This window comes from Capricornis sumatraensis, chromosome 4 (genome assembly GCF_032405125.1).
Source record: "Capricornis sumatraensis isolate serow.1 chromosome 4, serow.2, whole genome shotgun sequence".
NCBI lineage: Eukaryota > Metazoa > Chordata > Mammalia > Artiodactyla > Bovidae > Capricornis > Capricornis sumatraensis.
The window spans coordinates 25,821,937-25,841,643 of NC_091072.1; the positions used below are offsets into that span (position 1 = coordinate 25,821,937).

Below are 19,707 nucleotides of genomic sequence, written 5' to 3' on the forward strand. Positions count from 1 at the left end.
CCAGAATTACTTGCCAAGTGAGAACAGTGTGGAATGATCAAGAATTCACAGCAATGATGTGAATAAAGAAGAAGAGAGAAGACACTGTCTCTGAGGTGTCTGCAAGGCCCTCCTTGGTTGGCCACATCCCCAGTCCCTCATACTCACACTCACTCTCTCTCTCTCAGACATACACACCCACCCACACCTAGGACAGCTGCCTGGTTCTCAAACCCTACCCCCACTGCCTTGGTCTTCTCACTTGTGTTCTCTCCACCTGATAACCAGATATTTCCCTCCTCCTCCCCCAGGTGTCTGCTCAAATATGTCACCTTATTTAAAGACCTAACTCCCTAACCTGCTCTGTTTCCCTCCTTGAAGGCTACCTGGCTCCTCTGTCCATGGGATTTTCCAGGCAAAAGTAGTGGAGTGAATTGCCATTTCCTTCTCCAGGGGATCGTCCCAACCCAGGGACTGAACCTAGGTCTCCTGCATTGTAGACAGATGTTTTACCATCAGAGCCAACAGGGAAGTCCTTAGCCATTATCATTTTACACACACAACATTTTATCCACTACTTGGTTTTCTGACTAGAATTTAAGCTCCACAAAGGCAAAAATTTGCCTCTTCCATGCCACCTCTTCATGCCCAGTGCTTAGAGGAGATCCTAGCACAAGCAAGTCCTCAGAGGCTTATTCAATGACTGCGAGTACCCAACAGGCAGGGGCATGGAGCTGGGGACTCCCAGGCCTGTCTCCTGTCTCCACCAATTATTAGCCATGTCAATTTGGGCAAACTGCTTAAACTTTCCAAATCTCAAAATCCTCATTTGCAGGATGGGAATAATCATAGTATGTATACATCCTGAGTTGTGAAAATTAAATTACACATTTAGAAATTATAATCTAAATTATACATTTAAAAGCTTAGAACAGTTAGCACTCAAAACACCTTACTACTATTATTTTTTTTTTTTTTATGGAGAACAACTACTATTATTATTTCTTTATGGAGAAAAAACACTATTATTATTTTTTTATGGAGAAAAACCTTGAGATACATTCTTTAAAATGTGAGTGAGTGGTTTAATTACACACAAATAAACAACATCTCTATGAGCAACATATTCAAGTTTGCCTTTAGAATGGTTATTAGATGATCTTCCCTGGCTTTCAGTACTTCTGCAAGCGTGACTACATTTCTCATAATTTTGATTGCTATCTCTCTCAAACTCTTGCCTTGAAAAGGCCGAAACGATACAGAAGTAAGCTGAAACAATTTAGAAAAACACTCTAGCACTGAATCAACAAGAAGCCAGTTTACAAAAACAACTGAGTGGGAAAGAAGGGAAACCTAGAAGGGTAGGCAAGTCATTACAGGTTTGGGATGTACTCCTGGTCTGAGAGGAATTTATTTTATGAATCCACATTAGATGAATGAATACAAAGGTTTACCCTTTGGAAATGGTCTTCAGTTTTCTTCTGGAGAAAGAGAACCATTTCCTTCATGAGGCCTTGCTTCAGACTCTGGTATAATCAGACGGGTCCCTGAACATCCTTCTTTTCCTCCAAATTCTAAAGCACTTAAGGGCCCTCTGCACACCGCTTACAGATCCCTTTGAGCTGCTCTGCGGTTGCTGTAGGAACACGCTCTCACCCTTGCCAGGTAGTTAGTTTAAAGGTGCCCCACGGCAGAGGCATACTCTGCTTTATTTCTGTAATCCTGCCTACCTCAGGCTGGCCCCTGGCAGGGCAATTACAAGTGGCTATGAAGGAACACAGACATTCATGATCTAAAACCTGGCAAAGTTTGGGAACTCATGTAAGAATTAAAGATTTTAAAATTACATAAATAAATAAATAAATAAAATTAAAAAAAAATAATAATAAAACCTGGCAAGAACTGGTATTACCTCTGAAAGAGGGTAGCAGGCAGTTTCTGAAGGCACTCGATCTTGAGGTATTTCCTAAGCAGTTGTTTTATTCAACAGCATTAATCTGCAATGCCCACGTAAAGCCATTTTCCTCACAGTAAATTGATAGATTGTGAAGACAAGAGACGTGCCACAGTTTCTAATGTATTCAGCTGAGCCTAAGAATTTTTCCAGAACTCATGGTTAACTTGAAAGTGTTTCTTTGGGCTGATAACATCAAGGTGAAAGAGCACGGACTCTGAGCCCTGTTACTGGTCAGAATCTGTGACCTCTGTGACTTTCTAGCTGCACAACCTGGACAAAGGAGTCAACCTCAGTGTGATGGTTTCCTTTTCTGTAAAATGCAGGTAAGCCTCACAGACCTATTGTGAGGAGTAAAGGAACTTATAGGTGAGACGCTAAAGACAAAGCCTGGAACCTGGAAAGCATGTTAACAAGTGTGAGCTGCTACTACTGGCATTATGATTATTATTAGAAATATTTTTCCTTGCTTATGTCATCTTATCTGAGTGGTTAAAACACACACATACTCCAAAAACGCAAAGATAACTTGCATATTAATCACTAATCTGGTTTCATATAAACTTCCAGATTTAAGTTACTTTTTTATTTCTAGTTTTAATGAGATGTGATTGACATACATCACCGTGTAAGTTTAAGGTGTGCAGTGTAATAGTCTGACTTACATGTATTGTAATTACCACAATAAGTTTAGTTAACATCCATCATCTCATATAGATACAATTAAAAAAGTTTTTTCCTTGTTAGGAGACTTACTCTCAGGATTTATTCTCTTAACAACTTTCCTATATATTAGTAGATAGCAGAGTTCACTACAGTTCCCATGCTGTACATTACAATTCCCGAGTTTTGACAAGTGAAATGGAAAAGTTCCATTGGATTTAATCGCAAGTCTTCCTCATACTCATTTTATAGCTTCAAGAAAATGGCTATTTCACAGCTCCAGGTCTGGTTTTCTCCTTAGTTCTCTGAAAGGATTTATTGAAAACCCCAAGTGGGCTGGAACATTCCTGTTGGTTACCTTTCAGGAGAGCAACTTTGTATGAGCACAGGGGATGTCCATTTGGTTTCAATTTTCGAAGACACAAGCACTTCATTGTACAGCAAATGGCAACATGCTCTCCATGATCCAAAGGCACATTGTTTTTGCTGTTTGATTTTCTGTTCTAACTCTGTGATGATTAAGTTTCCTGTTCTCTATGACAAACACCTCTCAATTTACTGTCAGCGTGCAAACAAGTTATAGTTGCTATTAATTTTATTAAAAAATAAACACATTTTAAACATAGCATCACCAAGTTAATCTTCCAACTATTCAACTCAAATGCAAACCCACACGATTTCTGGCTACAGTCATTTTTTTGCATGTATATATGGAAAATTACCAAGTATGAGATTCAGTTTTTGCCTAATTGAGTTTTTAACTTGGATTGAAAACTCTCCATGCATAACTTAGTTATTAAGCTTATGTGCACAGGTTAATAAAAGCTCAAAAAATGTCCTGTCTTTTCATGAAGACTAGGCAGACCTACTTTTCTCTCTTTAAGGCATGGCATTCTGTAGCATACAGTAAAGGGACTTCAAAAATATGTCACTCCTTGGTGGGATCACCTATATAAAAGAGTCTCATCTTTTGCAATATATTCTGGGTACTGGCCTAATTTGTAGAAGTGCATGTGCTTTAGGTTTTCTGGGATTTGAGCACCATGTGATAGAATTACACTACGAGCAGCCACTATTCAGAAAATTAGGTGAGCTCCACACTGTCCCTAGAAAGATGAGGACTGCAAAAGCCTGACAGTCTCAAACCCTGTCACTTCACAGAAGCTGCGGGAAGGTACATGACTAGCTCAGGCAGCTCCCTGGGGCCACGGCCCTGCCATAAGGTAGCGCTCCTCTCAACAGGCCCAGCTGCCAATGGCTATGGCCCTCCCGGCCGCCAGGCCACAGGGGCCCCTGATGCCTGAGCAGGAAAGGGGCTTCCCATCTGCAAATCTGTGAGCCTTGGACGGCAGCAGCAGTAAGGACCAAAGCTTTGATCTCACTTCTACCCAACTCCCCAGACTGGCAACATCCCAAATAAGATTTCTTGCTTCTCCCAACGTCTTGAGCGCCTCTTACTGTTGCTCTCCCAGAGTTCCTCTGGGGGTAGAAATGGAAATGCGTGCAAAGCCCCCTTCCTCCTCCTCCTCCTGGGTTTGCTCCTCACAACCCTCAATATCTGGGTGCACAAGCCCTGATTTATTTGGGCCTGGACCTAAATAAATCAACCTGTCTGCATGTTATATAAGCTTCTCACGTAACGGCTTCATAATAGGATTGGAAAATAAAACCTCAAAATCCTAAGGTGTAGATAGGTAAAGAGATCCCTGGGGATTTCACTGGTTTTGTTAAGTTTCTGCAGAATGTTCTCACGTCTGAGGACACAGAAACTTTGAGGCACCTTCTCCCCTAGACCATTCAACAGCAGCCACTATTTTTATAAGGGAACTCACTTCTAAATCTATCTGACATGCCTTTCATTTGCTCAGTGCTATACCTGCTAAAATGAGGGGTGCCCCCTGCAGAGTGCTCTCAGTCAACTGGAATGGCCAGCAGGCTTTTTCTTAGACTCTTTGAAAGGGGCTGCCTTCCCCACTTCCTGTTCTGAGTTTGTAACACAGAGAAATGCTAACCTCAGCCAAACTTAGGAAGACATTTAAGAGCTACTCTGGAAGCTCTCAAATTTTATAAATCTGCCTTCACTACTTCTAATATGCAAACCAATATAAACAACACTTGTATTAGGAAAATGTAACTCTGTAGTCACCTTCATATCCCCGAAGATTTTTAACATGTTTATTTGACTGCGTTAGGTCTTAGCTGTGGCATGTGGGACCCAGTTCTCTGACCAGGGATCAAACCCCGGCCCCCTGCATTGGGAGCGTGGAGTCTTAGCCACTGGACCACCAAGGACATTCCTCCTTGAAGATTTTATAAAACACTTTTCAGTAAAATTCAAGAAGAACACTAGTCTCATTTTTGATAAGGGCACATCATGAAGGGAATGTATCACACAAGTATTATTGAGCACTTCACTGTTTGTAAAACATCTGAAAGTGAAATGATTCCTGTATGACTAGGGCCTGCTTGTATATGGAGACATGCCTGCCTCTGGAGAGCTTTTATGTCGGTTTATACACATCTCTCTCCCCAACTAGCCGTCAGCGTTGCTCAAGGATCAGAGCTGTGTCTTGGACTTCTTTTTCCACCTTCTCTGTGCAAGATGCTGGACCACAAAAGACTAAACACTTTCGTGACACAATGCACTAGCGTTCTAGAACCAAAACCTGCCTCTCTGAGACAGGTTCCTGATGGGACCGATGTAAATCTGAATAATTCACGAGCTGCTCTACAGCATAGCTGAGTTATTTGACTCTTACCAGAACTGGACACACGCCTGATCCTCTGGGGAGACACGGCCCGATCGGAGGTGAGATTTCTGCTGTCGCTATTCCGCCTCAAACAGGAAACAGAAGGCCCGACTCTGGCTTTCAGACCAGGTGTTTTCCTCAGAATGGAGGAGTTGGGCGTAGCCGGTCTCCCACCTGAGATGCTTGCAGGTTTGGAAGCGGAATCCTGTGGGAAAAAGAGGGAAGACGTCAGTCCAGGTCACGCCTTCCGCTCCCACACCACCACTTCCTGATGGTGGTAGGTATGGGAAAGAAACAATTTCTGTCTAAACAGATACGCCCAGTGGATATTTTTCATTTTTACTATGAAGACATTTCCGCTCTTGATAGTTGACTCTCTGCTTCACCGTGACCTGCCTTGGTTCCCATCAGGGAAACTGTGCCCAAGGTGACTGGTGCCGCAAGTTAAATTCAAGCTATAGCTTTCAATTCTTTGCCTAGATTTCCTCTCCATGGTCTCCAGCCCCCATGATGCCATCTTTCACTGGTTTCTCCCACAGAGCTCTTTCCTGGAGTCCCGTCTATCCGTCTGGTTATTCCTTCTCTGGGTCCTGTTCTTCTCTGCCTTTAAATGCTGGTCATCGCAAGTGTCCTAAACTTGGCCCTGGAAACTTTCTCACCATATACTCTCCTCAGATGACCTTGTCCACTCTTTCAGCCACCACCAAGCCCTCATGTCTGAGTCGGCACTCTCTCCTGAGTTCCCCACATATTTAATTTCTTTCTTCATCTGCCTCACTTAGCATACTTCAGGTGCCTTGACCCAATAATGTTGGCAATAATCATATTATTGTTGTTTTTTTAACTAATCAACATACAGCCCTTTTAAAATGAAAAGTAAGTTCAAAATGTACATATCAATTCATGATCCTAATAACCCTTCAGGATGTTTTAACCATACTCCATTTCACAGCCAAAGAACATGAAGCAGTTTCGAGAAATCAGGTGAATTTTAACCACCCATCTCAAAACTTAGCTTTTCTCATATTCACTACCATGTGCCCAAACACCTGACTTACACAGTGAAAGCTGTCTCTAGAAGTCTCCTTTCTTAACTTCTGTATGTTTCTGTATCACCATTCCAACCACACACAGAATACAGCAGACAGAGGCATAACCCAACCACCTTCAGTAAAGTCAGACATTAACTTTACAAAAATGTAGAACAGTGCCAGTCTCTTCATTAAGTATTTTTGTTTTGGAAAATGTGGTTAGTTTTTAAAAGGTTATATTAACATGCAACGGATTTATCTTTATTTCAAATGTATATACACTCTGGAAATGTCTTAGTTTTAATGTTAAATGCCACAAATGCTGACAGATGTAGCCCCTGTCAGTCTGCCTGAGCACAGGCTGCCTCATTTCTGCGATGCCTGGAACCATGTTCTGGTTTCCCCCGCCTCCAAAGCATCTCCCACTCCACTGCTCAGGGCATCTCTCCAAAGTCCAAACTGGGCCAGGAGGCTTCCCTAGGTCTCCTAGATAAAGTCAGCTCTTCTGAAAAAGGCCTCTGGGGTGTGGCGGTCCTGCCCTCCTTTTCACTGGTTCCTTACTGCCCGTGGTTCTGCATTCCCAGCTCCAGATATCCTCACTACCCTGCAACCCCCGCATGACAACACGCCTTCATCTTGGCACGTGTTATTCCTTCCACCCAGAATACCCTTCCAACTCATCCTCGATCTTTAAGCTTCAGCTGGTGATCCATGTGCTCTCCCTCCTAGAAGCCTTCCTTCCTGGATCTCTCTCCCCATCACCGCCACCAGCAAGGCAGCCATACACACCCCCAGCTGAGAGCCTGACAGCCCATCTTTCTTTAGATTCTAATGCCCACTGCACTAGACTCTAGGCTTGGCCAGGGGCTGGGTCTTTCCATCTCTGCATCCCAACAATCACCACCATAGGCAGCACACAGTGTGTATTGGCTGCTCAGTTGTGTCCAACCCTTTGTGACTCCATGGACTGTAGCCCACCAGGCTCCTCTGTCCATGGGATTTTCCCAGCAAGAATACTGGAGTGGGTTGCCATTCCCTTCTCCCGGGGATCTTCCCAACCCAGGGATCAAACCCATGTCTCCTGCACCGGCAGGCAGATTCTTCTACCACTGAGCCACTTGGGAAGCCCCCTAAGGCACACAGTGGGCACCCAATAAATGCACACATAGAAAGTGAGAGCCTGAGGTTTACTCCAAGAACAAATTTCAACACTGTAAGCCATGGTTTATATTCTTCCATTACATAAAGAAAAATTGAGCCTCACAGAGACCAAGTAACTAGCCTGATGCCACTTTGCCAGTGAATGGATGGAGCTACCATGTGACACCATGGCAATCTCCAAAATCGGTGATGTGAACCTCTGCGCTGCCTTTTCCCCAGCAGGACCCTTGCTTAGTAAGTCAGAAGTAGATAATTTCCCACAGAGCGATATAAAGCCCATGCTGATGATATCCACTACGTGAATTAAAAACTAACTTAAATAGGGCAATACACTAAGAGAACACTGGAAAGCAACGTAAAATTGGCCAAGAAAGCAAGCAAAGGACAAAAAATCTTCTCCAACCATTGTGAAACTGGCTAAGGTAATCCCCCCAGAGAAAAATGTTTAAAAAGTAACCCAAACTACTAACCAACTTACAAAGTAAATCTTTAACAAATCAGATTTGCTCTGCCTTTTAGAGCCAACATTCCTTGAAATTCTGAAAGCCCAGTGTGTGGAGCAGAAAGGGCCAGGATTCAGGTCAGGAGACCTGAGTTTGAATCTCAGCTTTTACAACTTACTGGCTGTGTGTGTATTTTAAGTAACCTCTATGAATCCTTAAACTGTAGCTAAGAACTTGCCTGTTGTTACTGGAAAGAGTAAATGATAATGTATAAAGCACCTGAACATTCTGGAAAATTAAATGGCATAATATACGTAAGAGCCTGGAACAGAGGGTTTCACCCAGAGCAGTCACTGAAGAAATATGTTTCCTTGCTTTTAGATAATTTTGCATTCCTTTCATCACACTATCACCGATACAAAACCTCTGTAATGTGTAGCTACACTCAAATGCATCAAATTAAAATCAAGTTCCTTCTGACATAGAACTTTTCTGAAGTTTCAGATAAGCCCTGACCAGCTTCCCTTGTGGCTGAGATAGTAAAGAATATGCCTGCAATGTAAGAGTCCAGGGTCTGATCCCTGGGTTGGGAAGATCTCCTGGAGAAGAGAATGACAACCCACTCCAGTATTCTTGCCTGGAGAATCCCATGGACAGAGGAGCCTGGTGGGCTACAGTCCTTGGGGTCACAGAGTCAGACATGACTGAGCGACTGACACTCACTCAAACAGCTGTGAAGGCGTAGGCAACCTAAGGATTTGGTAAACTCAAGGACTAATTCTGCTCAAGACCAACAGAGCACAGAGAAAACGCATATCCCTCCAGCACTGTCTCAGCATGGACCCAGGGCAGATCCAGAATCTTCAAGTACTGCCGAAGTAACCAAGAAACACAGGGGTCTGCCTACAACACGAGGCAGAGGCTCATTCATTCAGCTCTCTATAGTAGGTACAAAGCCTGTGGCCAGTGGCAGTTTGGCCAGCCCCTGTCCTGTGACACACAGAAATGTGTAAGCAGTGAATAGGGATATTGGAGAGAACTGCGCAAAAAACAGTACCATGGGGGGAAAAATGAGTTTGTAGTATTTGTCAGTAAGTAAATGTGTCAGTGCTAATTCAAATCCTGAAAGATGATGCTGTGAAAGTGCTGCACTCAATATGCCAGCCAATTTGGAAAACTCAGCAGTGGCCACAGGAAAAGGTCAGTTTTGATTCCAATCCCAAAGAAAGGCAATGCCAAAGAATGCTCAAACTACCACACAATTGCACTCATCTCACACGCTAGTAAAGTAATGCTCAAAATTCTCCAAGCCAGGCTTCAGCAATACGTGAACCATGAACTCCCTGATGTTCAAGCTGGTTTTAGAAAAGGCAGAGGAACCAGAGATCAAATTGCCAACATCCGCTGGATCATGGAAAAAGCAAGAGAGTTCCAGAAAAACATCTATTTCTGCTTTCTTGACTATGCCAAAGTCTTTGACTGTGTGGATCACAATAAACTGTGGAAAATTCTGAAAGAGATGGGAATAGCAGACCACCTGACCTGCCTCTTGAGAAATCTGTATGCAGGTCAGGAAGCAACAGTTAGAACTGGACATGGAACAACAGACTGGTTCCAAATAGGAAAAGGAGTACGTCAAGACTGTATATTGTCACCCTGCTTATTTAACTTCTATGCAGAGTACATCATGAGAAACGCTGGGCTGGAAGAAACACAAGCTGGAATCAAGATTGCTGGGAGAAATATCAATCACCTCAGATATGCAGATGACATCACCCTTATGGCAGAAAGTGAAGAGGAACTAAAAAGCCTCTTGATGAAAGTGAAAGAGGAGAGTGAAAAAGTTGGCTTAAAGCTCAACATTCACAAAATGAAGATCATGGCATCTGGTCCCATCACTTCATGGCAAATAGATGGGGAAACAGTGGAAACAGTGGCAGACTTTCTTCTTTTGGGCTCTAAAATCACTGCAGATGGTGACTACAGCCATGAAATTAAAAGACACTTACTCCTTGGAAGAAAGTTATGAACAACCTAGATAGCATGTTCAAAAGAGGAGACATTACTTTGCCGACTAAGGTCTGTCTAGTCAAGGCTATGGTTTTTCCAGTAGTCATGTATGGATGTGAGAACTGGACTGTGAAGAAGGCTGAGCGCCGAAGAATTGACGCTTTTGAACTGTGGTGTTGGAGAAGACTCTTGAGAGTCCCTTGGACTGCAAGGAGATCCAACCAGTCCATTCTGAAGGAGATCAGCCCTGGGATTTCTTTGGAAGGAATGATGCTAAAGCTGAAACTCCAGTACTTTGGCCACCTCATGCGAAGAATTGACTCATTGGAAAAGACTTTGATGCTGGGAGGGATTGGGGGCAGGAGGAGAAGGGGACGACAGAGGATGAGATGGCTGGATGGCATCACTGACTCGATGGGCATGAATCTGAATGAACTCTGGGAGTTGGTGATGGACAGGGAGGCCTGGCGTGCTGCGATTCATGGGGTCGCAAAGAGTTGGACATGACTGAGCGACTGAACTGAACTGAACTGAACTGAAATATGTCAGTACTAAAAATATGGAAATCCTACTGCAAGATTTCTTTTTTTTTTTTTTGCAAGATTTCTAAGATGAAAAGTGCTTCTCCTTCAAGATACACTGGGATCCATTTGAACCAGATGATTCTATCACCTTATTTCTTTATCACATCATCAGCCTGAAAAACAGGATTTCCTTCTGCATGTGGAAAATAAAATGCTGACTTACATGATGCATGGATCAGAAAAGCTTTTCATTTCAAAATTACACAACCAATTTATAGTCAAAGCAAATGTTATTTAAAGAAACTTTATGCTAGGATTTGGGAGGCAGTTGGTGATCAATGCACAATTAAAAAGTCTCCCATAAATCAAGGAGGAATAATTCTATTGTTTTCATGTATATGTATCTAGAAATAGCAAACTAAGAATGTTTCTTAGCATTACCACAGCGTATCATTTAATTTAGCAAAGTACCAAATTAAAAATTGTATACAATGAGTTTCCTAAGTTTGACTTCAAAAGAAGTTAAAAAAATAAACACCTGAGTTTTGAAATAATGGACAGTCTCAGTAGTTCAGGCATCATTATGGTTTTCCATTCTTTTTAAAAAGATTTATTATAAAAGCTAAAGCATCTCTAAGCTGACCTAGCTCAAAACTATCTCTAACAGGACCTAAGAATTCCTGATGTACCCTGAAATGTGAAATTGTTAGTTGCTCAGTCATGTCCTGTTCTTTCTGACCCCATGAACTGTAGCACACCAGGCTTCTCTGTCCACGGGATTCTCCAGGCGAGAATGCTGGAGTGGGTTGCTATGCCCTCCTTCAGGGCATCTTCCCAACCCAGGGATCAAACCCGTGGTCTCCTGCGTTGGCATACAGATTCTTTTCCATCTGAGCCAGTAGAGAAGCCCTGAAAACACAACGGCCTTCCAACACTTCAAACCATACATGTTTCATTCCTTCAGACGGGAGTCCTTCACAGAGATGACTCACAGCTGCCTTCCTTCCCTGGCACCTGGCACCCACGTCCACTCTTGACCCACAGGACAGAAGCCCAAGAAAAGCCCTACGTGGGCTGAAAATGCATGCCAGTGCCCACTACCAAAAACAGGACCAAGGACAAACACACAGAGCACAAGACTAGCCTCTGAAATGTTTCTAAAACTCCGAAATCTAGTTTCTTCACGCTCTAGGCAAACATTACATACACGTTTAATGTCTACGCTGAGTCCCTTTGCTGTCCGCCTGAAACTATCACAACATTGTTAACCAGCTATACTCAAATATAAAATTAAAAGTTTAAAATAAATAGATATATACACGCTTAATGAAAAATAATCTTGAACTGCATGTGAATTCCTGTTTAAATCGAACACCCAAATATCTGCCAAGTGCCATAAAAAAATATTGCCTTTTCACCATACAAAATACAGTGGGTTTTCTTTTAGTATCAGGGGCCAATATATTAGGACATCAAGAGATCTCAGACAGTTACTGGCCCAATCCTTTCATCTCTGTGTCTCAAAATACTACTTGGCCGAAGTCACATTAGCTGATCAGAGGCAGCATCCGGAATCCTTCTGTTCACCAGAGGGGGCTCCACTGCCCAGACTGGCTTCCTCAGAGGAGCCCAGGAGCTATTTTCATGTTAACTCTATTTACCAGCACTGCTGAGACATTTCTCAACTGTGGTCTGTTACAGTTCAAAGTTCATAGAAAATGTTTTGGTTTTTTTTATAAATATAAAATCCAACCAGGTATCTAACTTCAAACAACTAATTACACAGAAACATTAAAGTAACTTGTCCTTTCAACTTACTATTAAAAGGAATATTGATGCTCAAAATAAAATACTGAAATTGAGTTTTTTTTCCAATATGCATATTATCAATGAACACCTAAAATGTACTAAGAATTAATGAATAATACCGCAATACCTGAAAGCAAATCTGCACACGGAGTTCAGCAATATTATTCACTATTAAAGGGGAACCAATTGCTAATTCACCCCACTGTTTCCACCCCTACTTCCTGAAGCAGGCAGAAATTTCACTTACCAAAAACAGAGAACCAAAGGCAGAGGTCTCACTCAGGATTTCCTTTTTTAGCTCCTGTTTTGCCACTGGTGACCCATTTTCTTCTTCACCCTTCTTTTCAGGGCTAATCCTATCGATGTGGGAAGCAGAGGGCACTTCCAAGCCTTCTGTGCTTTCCATTTTCACAGGGAGCTCATCTTTGATCTGAAAAACCGCAGCCACGGACCCAGTCTCACACGCTGGATTGGAAGAACTTGCTTTGTCAACATCTTCCTGATTTGATTTCATGGCAGATGTTGTTCTTGGATGCTTCTTGTGTGAAGCATTTTTAGAATGAGTTGTAACATGCACAGCCTGGCTCGTAATGAGTTTATTAAACTGCTGCTTATGCGTCTTGTTTATTGGAATTTCTGCTTTGGGGTCTGCATTCAAGTCATATGTTGCTGTTTTGCTTAAACCTGTTGACTGTCTTGAGGAAGACACTGATGAGGGAGATGAGGCACCAGTTAACTGAGGTCTGGGTACAGCCTTTGATAGAGCAGGGTCCTTGGGCTGCAACACGGGTCTGGATACAACTTTTGCTTTAATGTTCTTGAAGTTTGGTTTTGGGTAACTTATAATTTTGGCTTTTCGAACTTTGCTGCCTAGGGGGCTATTTGCTTTGGTGGTTGATTTTCCTAGGTTAAGTTTTGACACAATCATTGGTGCTGCCTTCAAATTTGGTAAACATCGGGGCTCTCGATTACTCGTCTGCACTTTGCTACATTTCTCCACACCTTCAACAGGTGAGACAGAAAAGGTTGTGTTCATGGGTTCAAGGACTGGCGTGGACATGCAAATTCTGTTATCCGTACTGATGACCATATCATCTGCATTCCAAGTCAGCTCAAGTAGTGACGCTTCCTTTTGTCCTGGCCGGCTATTCGGTATCAGTTCTATGGTACGATTTTGGGTTCCCAAATGCTTTTCATTGGAGGCAGTTGGTGTGTCTTTAGTCACAGTGACTTGGTGTTTTGGGCCCAGCACTTGGGTTTTGCTTTTATTAACAGCTGGCACCAGTAAAGGGCATTCATCATCTATTAGACAATTGGACACTGTTTCTTTTACATTTTGGCCCATTTCCTTTTGCTCATACGAGCTCTGTGAATGTGTCTCCCTATTTGGTTCATCTTTAGATGGACAAAAGAACTCTTGTGATACAGACCCACTGGGAGCATCCATGCCATCAGAAACTTGTGTTAGAGCTTGTATCTCCTTTTCTCCGCCTCGTCTTTGCTGTGCTCCATCTGGGTACTCACTGGCGACCTTTCCCGAAGAATGATGACACTGATTTTCAGTATCTGGAACAACAACATCAATTTGCATCACCATGTCAGAAAATACTGTGTAAGTTGTGTCCTGGCCCTGCGATGCCGCAGGCTGAGAATTTTCAAAGCTCTCTCGATCACAACTTGTTTCTCTTGCATGTATCTTATCAGAATGGGAAGATGGAAGAATGGAACAGGATAAAGATGTATTTATGCTTCTCGTGTTGGTTGGCTGCAGGCTTGCAGTGGTAGGCAAAGACTGACTCTTTCCAGTGGTATCGTGTGTTACGAAGGTACAGTTAACATTATCCACTTTTATGTCAAAAGTCTGGTTGAGCAGTAAGGCATTAGGATTGTCTGTACAGTTCCAATCATCATTGTTAGTTTTCCATACAAAAGTTAGAGATGTCTCAACACTCTGGTTCAACGATCCTAGGGAATGACAACTGCTATGCAAATATTTGGGTTCGGCTGTATTTACAACCTGTGCAAAAGATGGACACGTGGCATCCGTGTGCACCTCTAATGCCTCCTTACTGATGAAATTACTTGAAGACTTTTGGTGATCGTGTGCTTCAACACACTGAGGGTTTAAAGAAATGTTTTCACCAATGTCCACATCAGAGCCAGTTTCATAGTCACCCACCATGCCATCTGGGTCGGCGCAATGCCAGCTCACATTATTGGTTGCAGCGTTTTGGGTAGGTGGTGGTTTTCGGTTGCGTGCATATGTGTTTCCATTTTTATCACAGATAAACAAGGACTGCAGTTCATCTTCTGTCTTGCCATCTGAATTATCATCATTCATCCTGAGTATTAACTTTAAACCTCTGACGATTTCTTTCTTTTTTAAGTCCTTTCAAATGAGAGGGAAGGAAAATTTGTCTTCGGTTTTTCAGCACATTTGAAAGTTTCTCAGTCGAAGATGCTTTGCAGTGGAAATGGTTTGTTGTTTCCTGGAAGAAACAAAATGTTTCACATTCAAGTGAACATCAGAAAAATCAATGTCATTATCTGATTAATTTCAATTGCCTTATTTTTACATTTCAAACCTGCAATTAAGGACATAGGTAATTAAGATATTAGCTACAGACTCAACCTCTTTTCAAACACAGTTTTTCATTTGAGGAAATGGGCAAAACGGAAGACAGAGGCAAGATGCTGTTTAAACTGTCCCCTCCCTAACTCATCGCAGTAGAGAAGGACGCCAAATCTGACAACAGATTTTCTTTCTTTTTGGTTGACAGAGTTGACCAGTGGTTCTAATTTGCCTAGGATGGTCCCAATTTATGCTTATCATCCCAACATAATTATAAAGAATGCCCTTTTCACTTTCGGAAGGGCCCCCTACTGTCTCCTTGGAGGGTGATTATCAGATAGACTAGGCAGGCACAGCAAAAAAGAGGCTGAATATTGATGAAGACTCAGAGCACCAGTATTTCTCTTTCCCCTGCTTTCAGTGTGAATCTCAAACATACTGCACTTCAAAATTGAAAACAAAAGCCACTGATTCTTCATAGTTAAAGTGGTGTTCTATTGGAAGTACCAAAAAATGTTAAACTGAGTTACTGCATGATACAGCAAATCTACTGTGACATATCTACTAAAAAGAAAAATTTATGTCCAAAAATTTATACACAATAGTACATGATTTGTAAAAGAAACATTATTCACAATAGCCCAAAAGTGAAAGCAAGCCACAGGTCTACTAACTGGTAAACAGATAACAAAATGTTATATATCCATGCAATGAAATATATTTTTCAGCAAGAGAAAGGAATGGAGTATTGATTGGTATGTGCTACAACATGGAATCAATGTTAAGACTTCAAATATTATAAACAAAAGATAGTATAAGCAAAAATAACACAGTATAAGAAGCCAGTCACAAAAGACTACATATGATGTGACTCTATTTCCATGACATGTCCAGAAGAGTCAAATCTATAGAAAGCAGATGGGTGGCTCTCTAGGGCTAAGAAGGGGCAGGAGGGAAGAGAATGAGGAGAGGCTGCTAACTGGAGCATGTTTCTTTTTGAAAGTAATGAAAATGCTACAAACTTTAAGACTGTGGTGATGGCCAAAAAGGGCTCTAAGTACACTAAAACAATTCAATTGAATGCTAAAAAAAAAAAATCGTTAAAAACAACCCATGAAAGCTTTCAAATTCAAGGATTTTCTAAATAACTAAAACCTTATGCTTTTGGTTAAACTGAAGTGCTTAAGAAAGGCCCAAATATTTAAGCTAAGACTGCAAATAAGTCACACAGATAGACATTTGTTTGAACTGACTTGCTCATCTTGGTAGGTACTGTCAGTTGGGTATCATGGTGCTGTTCTGAAGAAATAAAATATCCATCAGGGGAAAACAATGACATTCTGTAACCTAGAAAATTGTAAATTAAGAGTAGATCTCATTTTTCTAACTTTCAATCTTTCCTCTGTATTCAAACATACTTCAGTGACCTAAATACAACCAGGACAATAGGAACAAGGGAAGAACTGAAATGATCAGCAGCATCTCCACTAACAGGGCTCTGTGTTTCTTGCCATGAATGCTGAAACCAGCCTTTACTGGGGGCACGAAGAAAGGCCTCAATGTTTATCTCAACAGCACACATGTCCGTGCACACCAACACATGGAACCGAGACTCTGATCTCAAAATAAGTGCTATATAACTCATATACTAACAGAAACAGAAGTAGAATTCTATAGAAAATACAATTTTCTATACTAATAGAAAATGCAAATGTCTTTTTTTCCCCTCACTGTAGCTCCTTAGTTAGAAAATAAATCACTAAAACAATAGATTTTTGGGCAGCACCTTAATAAAAGATTTTATGAAACACAAGTGAACATTTTTAATCCTCAAGTATAAAACAGGTTCAAGCTAAATGAAAAGGGAAGTCCATGTATTCATATTTTAGCTTTGTGTGTGTGTGTGGTGGGGGGTGATTTCACAAAGCACTAAATATGCTGAAACTTTATGCTTCCATGAAGGCCAATACTCATTTAAGAAACCCTGTATAAGCAGATGGGAGTGCCACAAACAGCATTGAACACAAATCATAGAAGTTATTTGTCTATATAAACAGATTCATTAAAGTCAACCGATGGAAGTTTCACTTCCTGAGCTCCCTCTTCCAAAGTATATAAAATATGATTTAAAAATCGCAAAAGAATAAAGAAAATGGTTTGTATGTCAAAACATCTCAAATTATTTCTAAAATAAATGTACAAAGGATAATTTACACCACTTCGCTGCTGTTTAGTCACTAAGTTGTGTCCGACCCCGTGGACTATAGCCCCGCCAGGCTTCTCTTTCCATGGGATTTCCTAGGTGAGAATACTGGCTTGGGTAGCCACTTCCTTCTCCAGGGGATCTTCCAGATCCAGGGACTGAACCTACATCTGCTGCATTGGCAGGCGGATTCTTTTCCACTGAGCCACCAGGGAAGCCCTAATTTACAACACGAGTTACATGTCATTCTCTGTTTAGGTTGTTTCTAGTTTTATTATTAAATATTATTTACTTATAAATAGCACTGGACTAACTATTTTTGCTGTTCCCACTGTTTGTCACTGTTTCCCCATCTATTTGCCATGAATTGATGGGAAACAGGGACAGACTTTGTTTTGGGGGGGCTCCAAAATCACTGCAGATGGTGACAGCAGCCATGAAATTAAAAGACACTTGCTCCTTGGAAGGAAAGCTATGACCAACCTAGATAGCTTACTAAAAAGCAGAGACATTACTTTGCCAACAAAGTAATGTCCATCTAGTCAAAGCTATGGCTTTTCCAGTATCATGTATGTATGTGAGAGTTGAACCATAAAGAAAGCTGAGCACCAAAGAACTGATGCTTTTGAACTGTGGTGTTGGAGAAGACTCTCGAGAGTCCCTTGAACTGCAAGGAGAGCCAATCGGTCAATCCTAAAGGAAATCAGTCCTGAATATTCATTGGAAGGACTGATGCTGAAGCTGAAACTCCAATACTTTGGCCACCTGACGGGAAGAACTGACTCATTTGAAAAGACCCTGATGCTGGGAAAGATTGAAGGCAGAGGAGAAGGGGACGACAGAGGATGATATGGTTGGAAGGCATCACCATCTCAATGGACGTGAATTTGAGTAAACTCTGGGAGTTGGCGATAGACAGGGAGGCCAGGAGTGCTGCGGTCCATGGAATCGCAAAGAGCAACACAACTGAGCGACTGAACCGAACTGAAATATTTTTGTAATCTTTGACTACCTGTTATTGCTTCCTTTGGAAAAACTTCCTGAGAACAACAGCATCACTGAGTCAAAGGATATGACTTTTTAGGGCTCTTGATATAGTCTGTCAAATCATTAATCTTAAAAAAAGGCAGATTATTAATAACATATATATTAATATGCATATATAACCTGAGTTTTCTTTTAAAGCTTGTGCGTTTTGCTCAGCATTGTCTCCCCAAAATTTTCACGTGTTACTGGAATACTAAAATATTCCTAACAGTTGTGAAATTCCACTAAAGGTAAGATTAAATTTTTTAGATTTATAAGTCAATAGATTACAAAGACTACTAGGAAAATAAAGAACCCATCAATTCTCACATGACTGTTCAGCACATTTGGGTTTATGATTTTTTAAATTCACAGATACAAAAAAAAAATCTCAAACTCAGTGAACAAAGCTATCAAAATAAATAAATAAATAAATACCACAGGGAGTGCCCTGGCCGTACAGTGGTTAGGACTGCTATGGCTCTGGGTTCAATTCCTGGTCAAGGAACTAAGATCCTGGAAGGCATGCAGTGAGGAAAAAAAAAAAAAAAAAACCAACCCACCACACCTCCCTAAAAAAGAAGCCACAAAGAAATGGATTCAGAAGAAATACTTTAAGAAAATTTTGGTATGAAATCAATTTACTGACATCTTTCCTACTTTAGACTTCCCTGGTGGCTCAGATAGTAAAAGCACCTGCCTACAATGCAGGAGATCTGGGTTCGATCCCTGGGATGGAAGATCCCCTGGAGAAGGAAATGGCAACCCACTCCAGTATTCTTGCCTGGAAAATTCCAGGGACAGAGGAGCCTGGTAGGCTACAGTCCATGGGGTAGCAAAGAGTCACTGAGCAACTTCACTTTACTTCATTCTTCCTACTTTTAGATAAGAACAGATAACAGCAGATAAGAGTAAAGAATTAGAGGTACAGAGATGTGAATACCACACAGATTCTGCAGTAAGCTTATCAGCTTCAGGATTAGTTGGAAGATTAACCTCAACATTCACTAAAGAAAAAAATAGCTTCAAGACATCACCACTAAGGAGCTACAGCCCTGGGCTGGAGAGAGTTGACCAGCCTTCCCGCAGGAATTTTGTAAAAAAAAAAAAAAAAGTTAGCCTTGTTGTATTATGGCCAGTTTCATTCCCTTCCTGCCTTAGGAAGAGCGGCACTGACATATACCTGCTACCATGTGTGAAACAAACAGCTGGTGGGAAGCTCCTCCGGAGCACAGGGAGCCCAGCTCTGCGATGACCTAGAGGGGTGGGATGGGGCGGGGTGCAGGAGAGAGGCTCAAAAGGGAGGGGATATACTCATAACCTGTATCTGATTCACTTTGACGTATAGCAGAAACACAACATTGGAAAACAATTATACTCCAACCTAAAAAAGAATAAGAGGACTTCACTGATGGTCCAGTGGTTACAGAATCGCCTGTCAATGCAGGGGACACAGGTTCAATCCCTGGTCTGCGAAGACTCCACATGCCTCGAGGCAGCAGGTAAGCCCTGGTACCACAACCTTAGAGCCTGAGCTCGGAGTTCAGGAGCCCCAGCTGAGGAAGCCTGCACACCCTAGAGC

At 41.8% G+C, this 19,707-nt stretch overlaps 1 protein-coding gene across 2 annotated transcripts in view; it reads right to left on the reverse strand.

Moving 5' to 3' along the window:
• The window catches only part of MTUS1 (microtubule associated scaffold protein 1), a 189,513-nt gene that overhangs the window by 111,665 nt on the left and 58,141 nt on the right, over nt 1-19,707 (reverse strand). For both annotated transcript variants that reach the window (XM_068969863.1, XM_068969862.1), the window contains exons 2-3: nt 12,572-14,813; nt 5,356-5,551 (exon numbers count right to left, since the gene is read on the reverse strand). In XM_068969863.1, coding sequence (XP_068825964.1) covers nt 5,356-5,551; nt 12,572-14,665 — 2,290 coding nt within the window. In that variant the 5' untranslated portion in view covers nt 14,666-14,813. The remainder of the gene's footprint in view (nt 1-5,355; nt 5,552-12,571; nt 14,814-19,707) is intronic.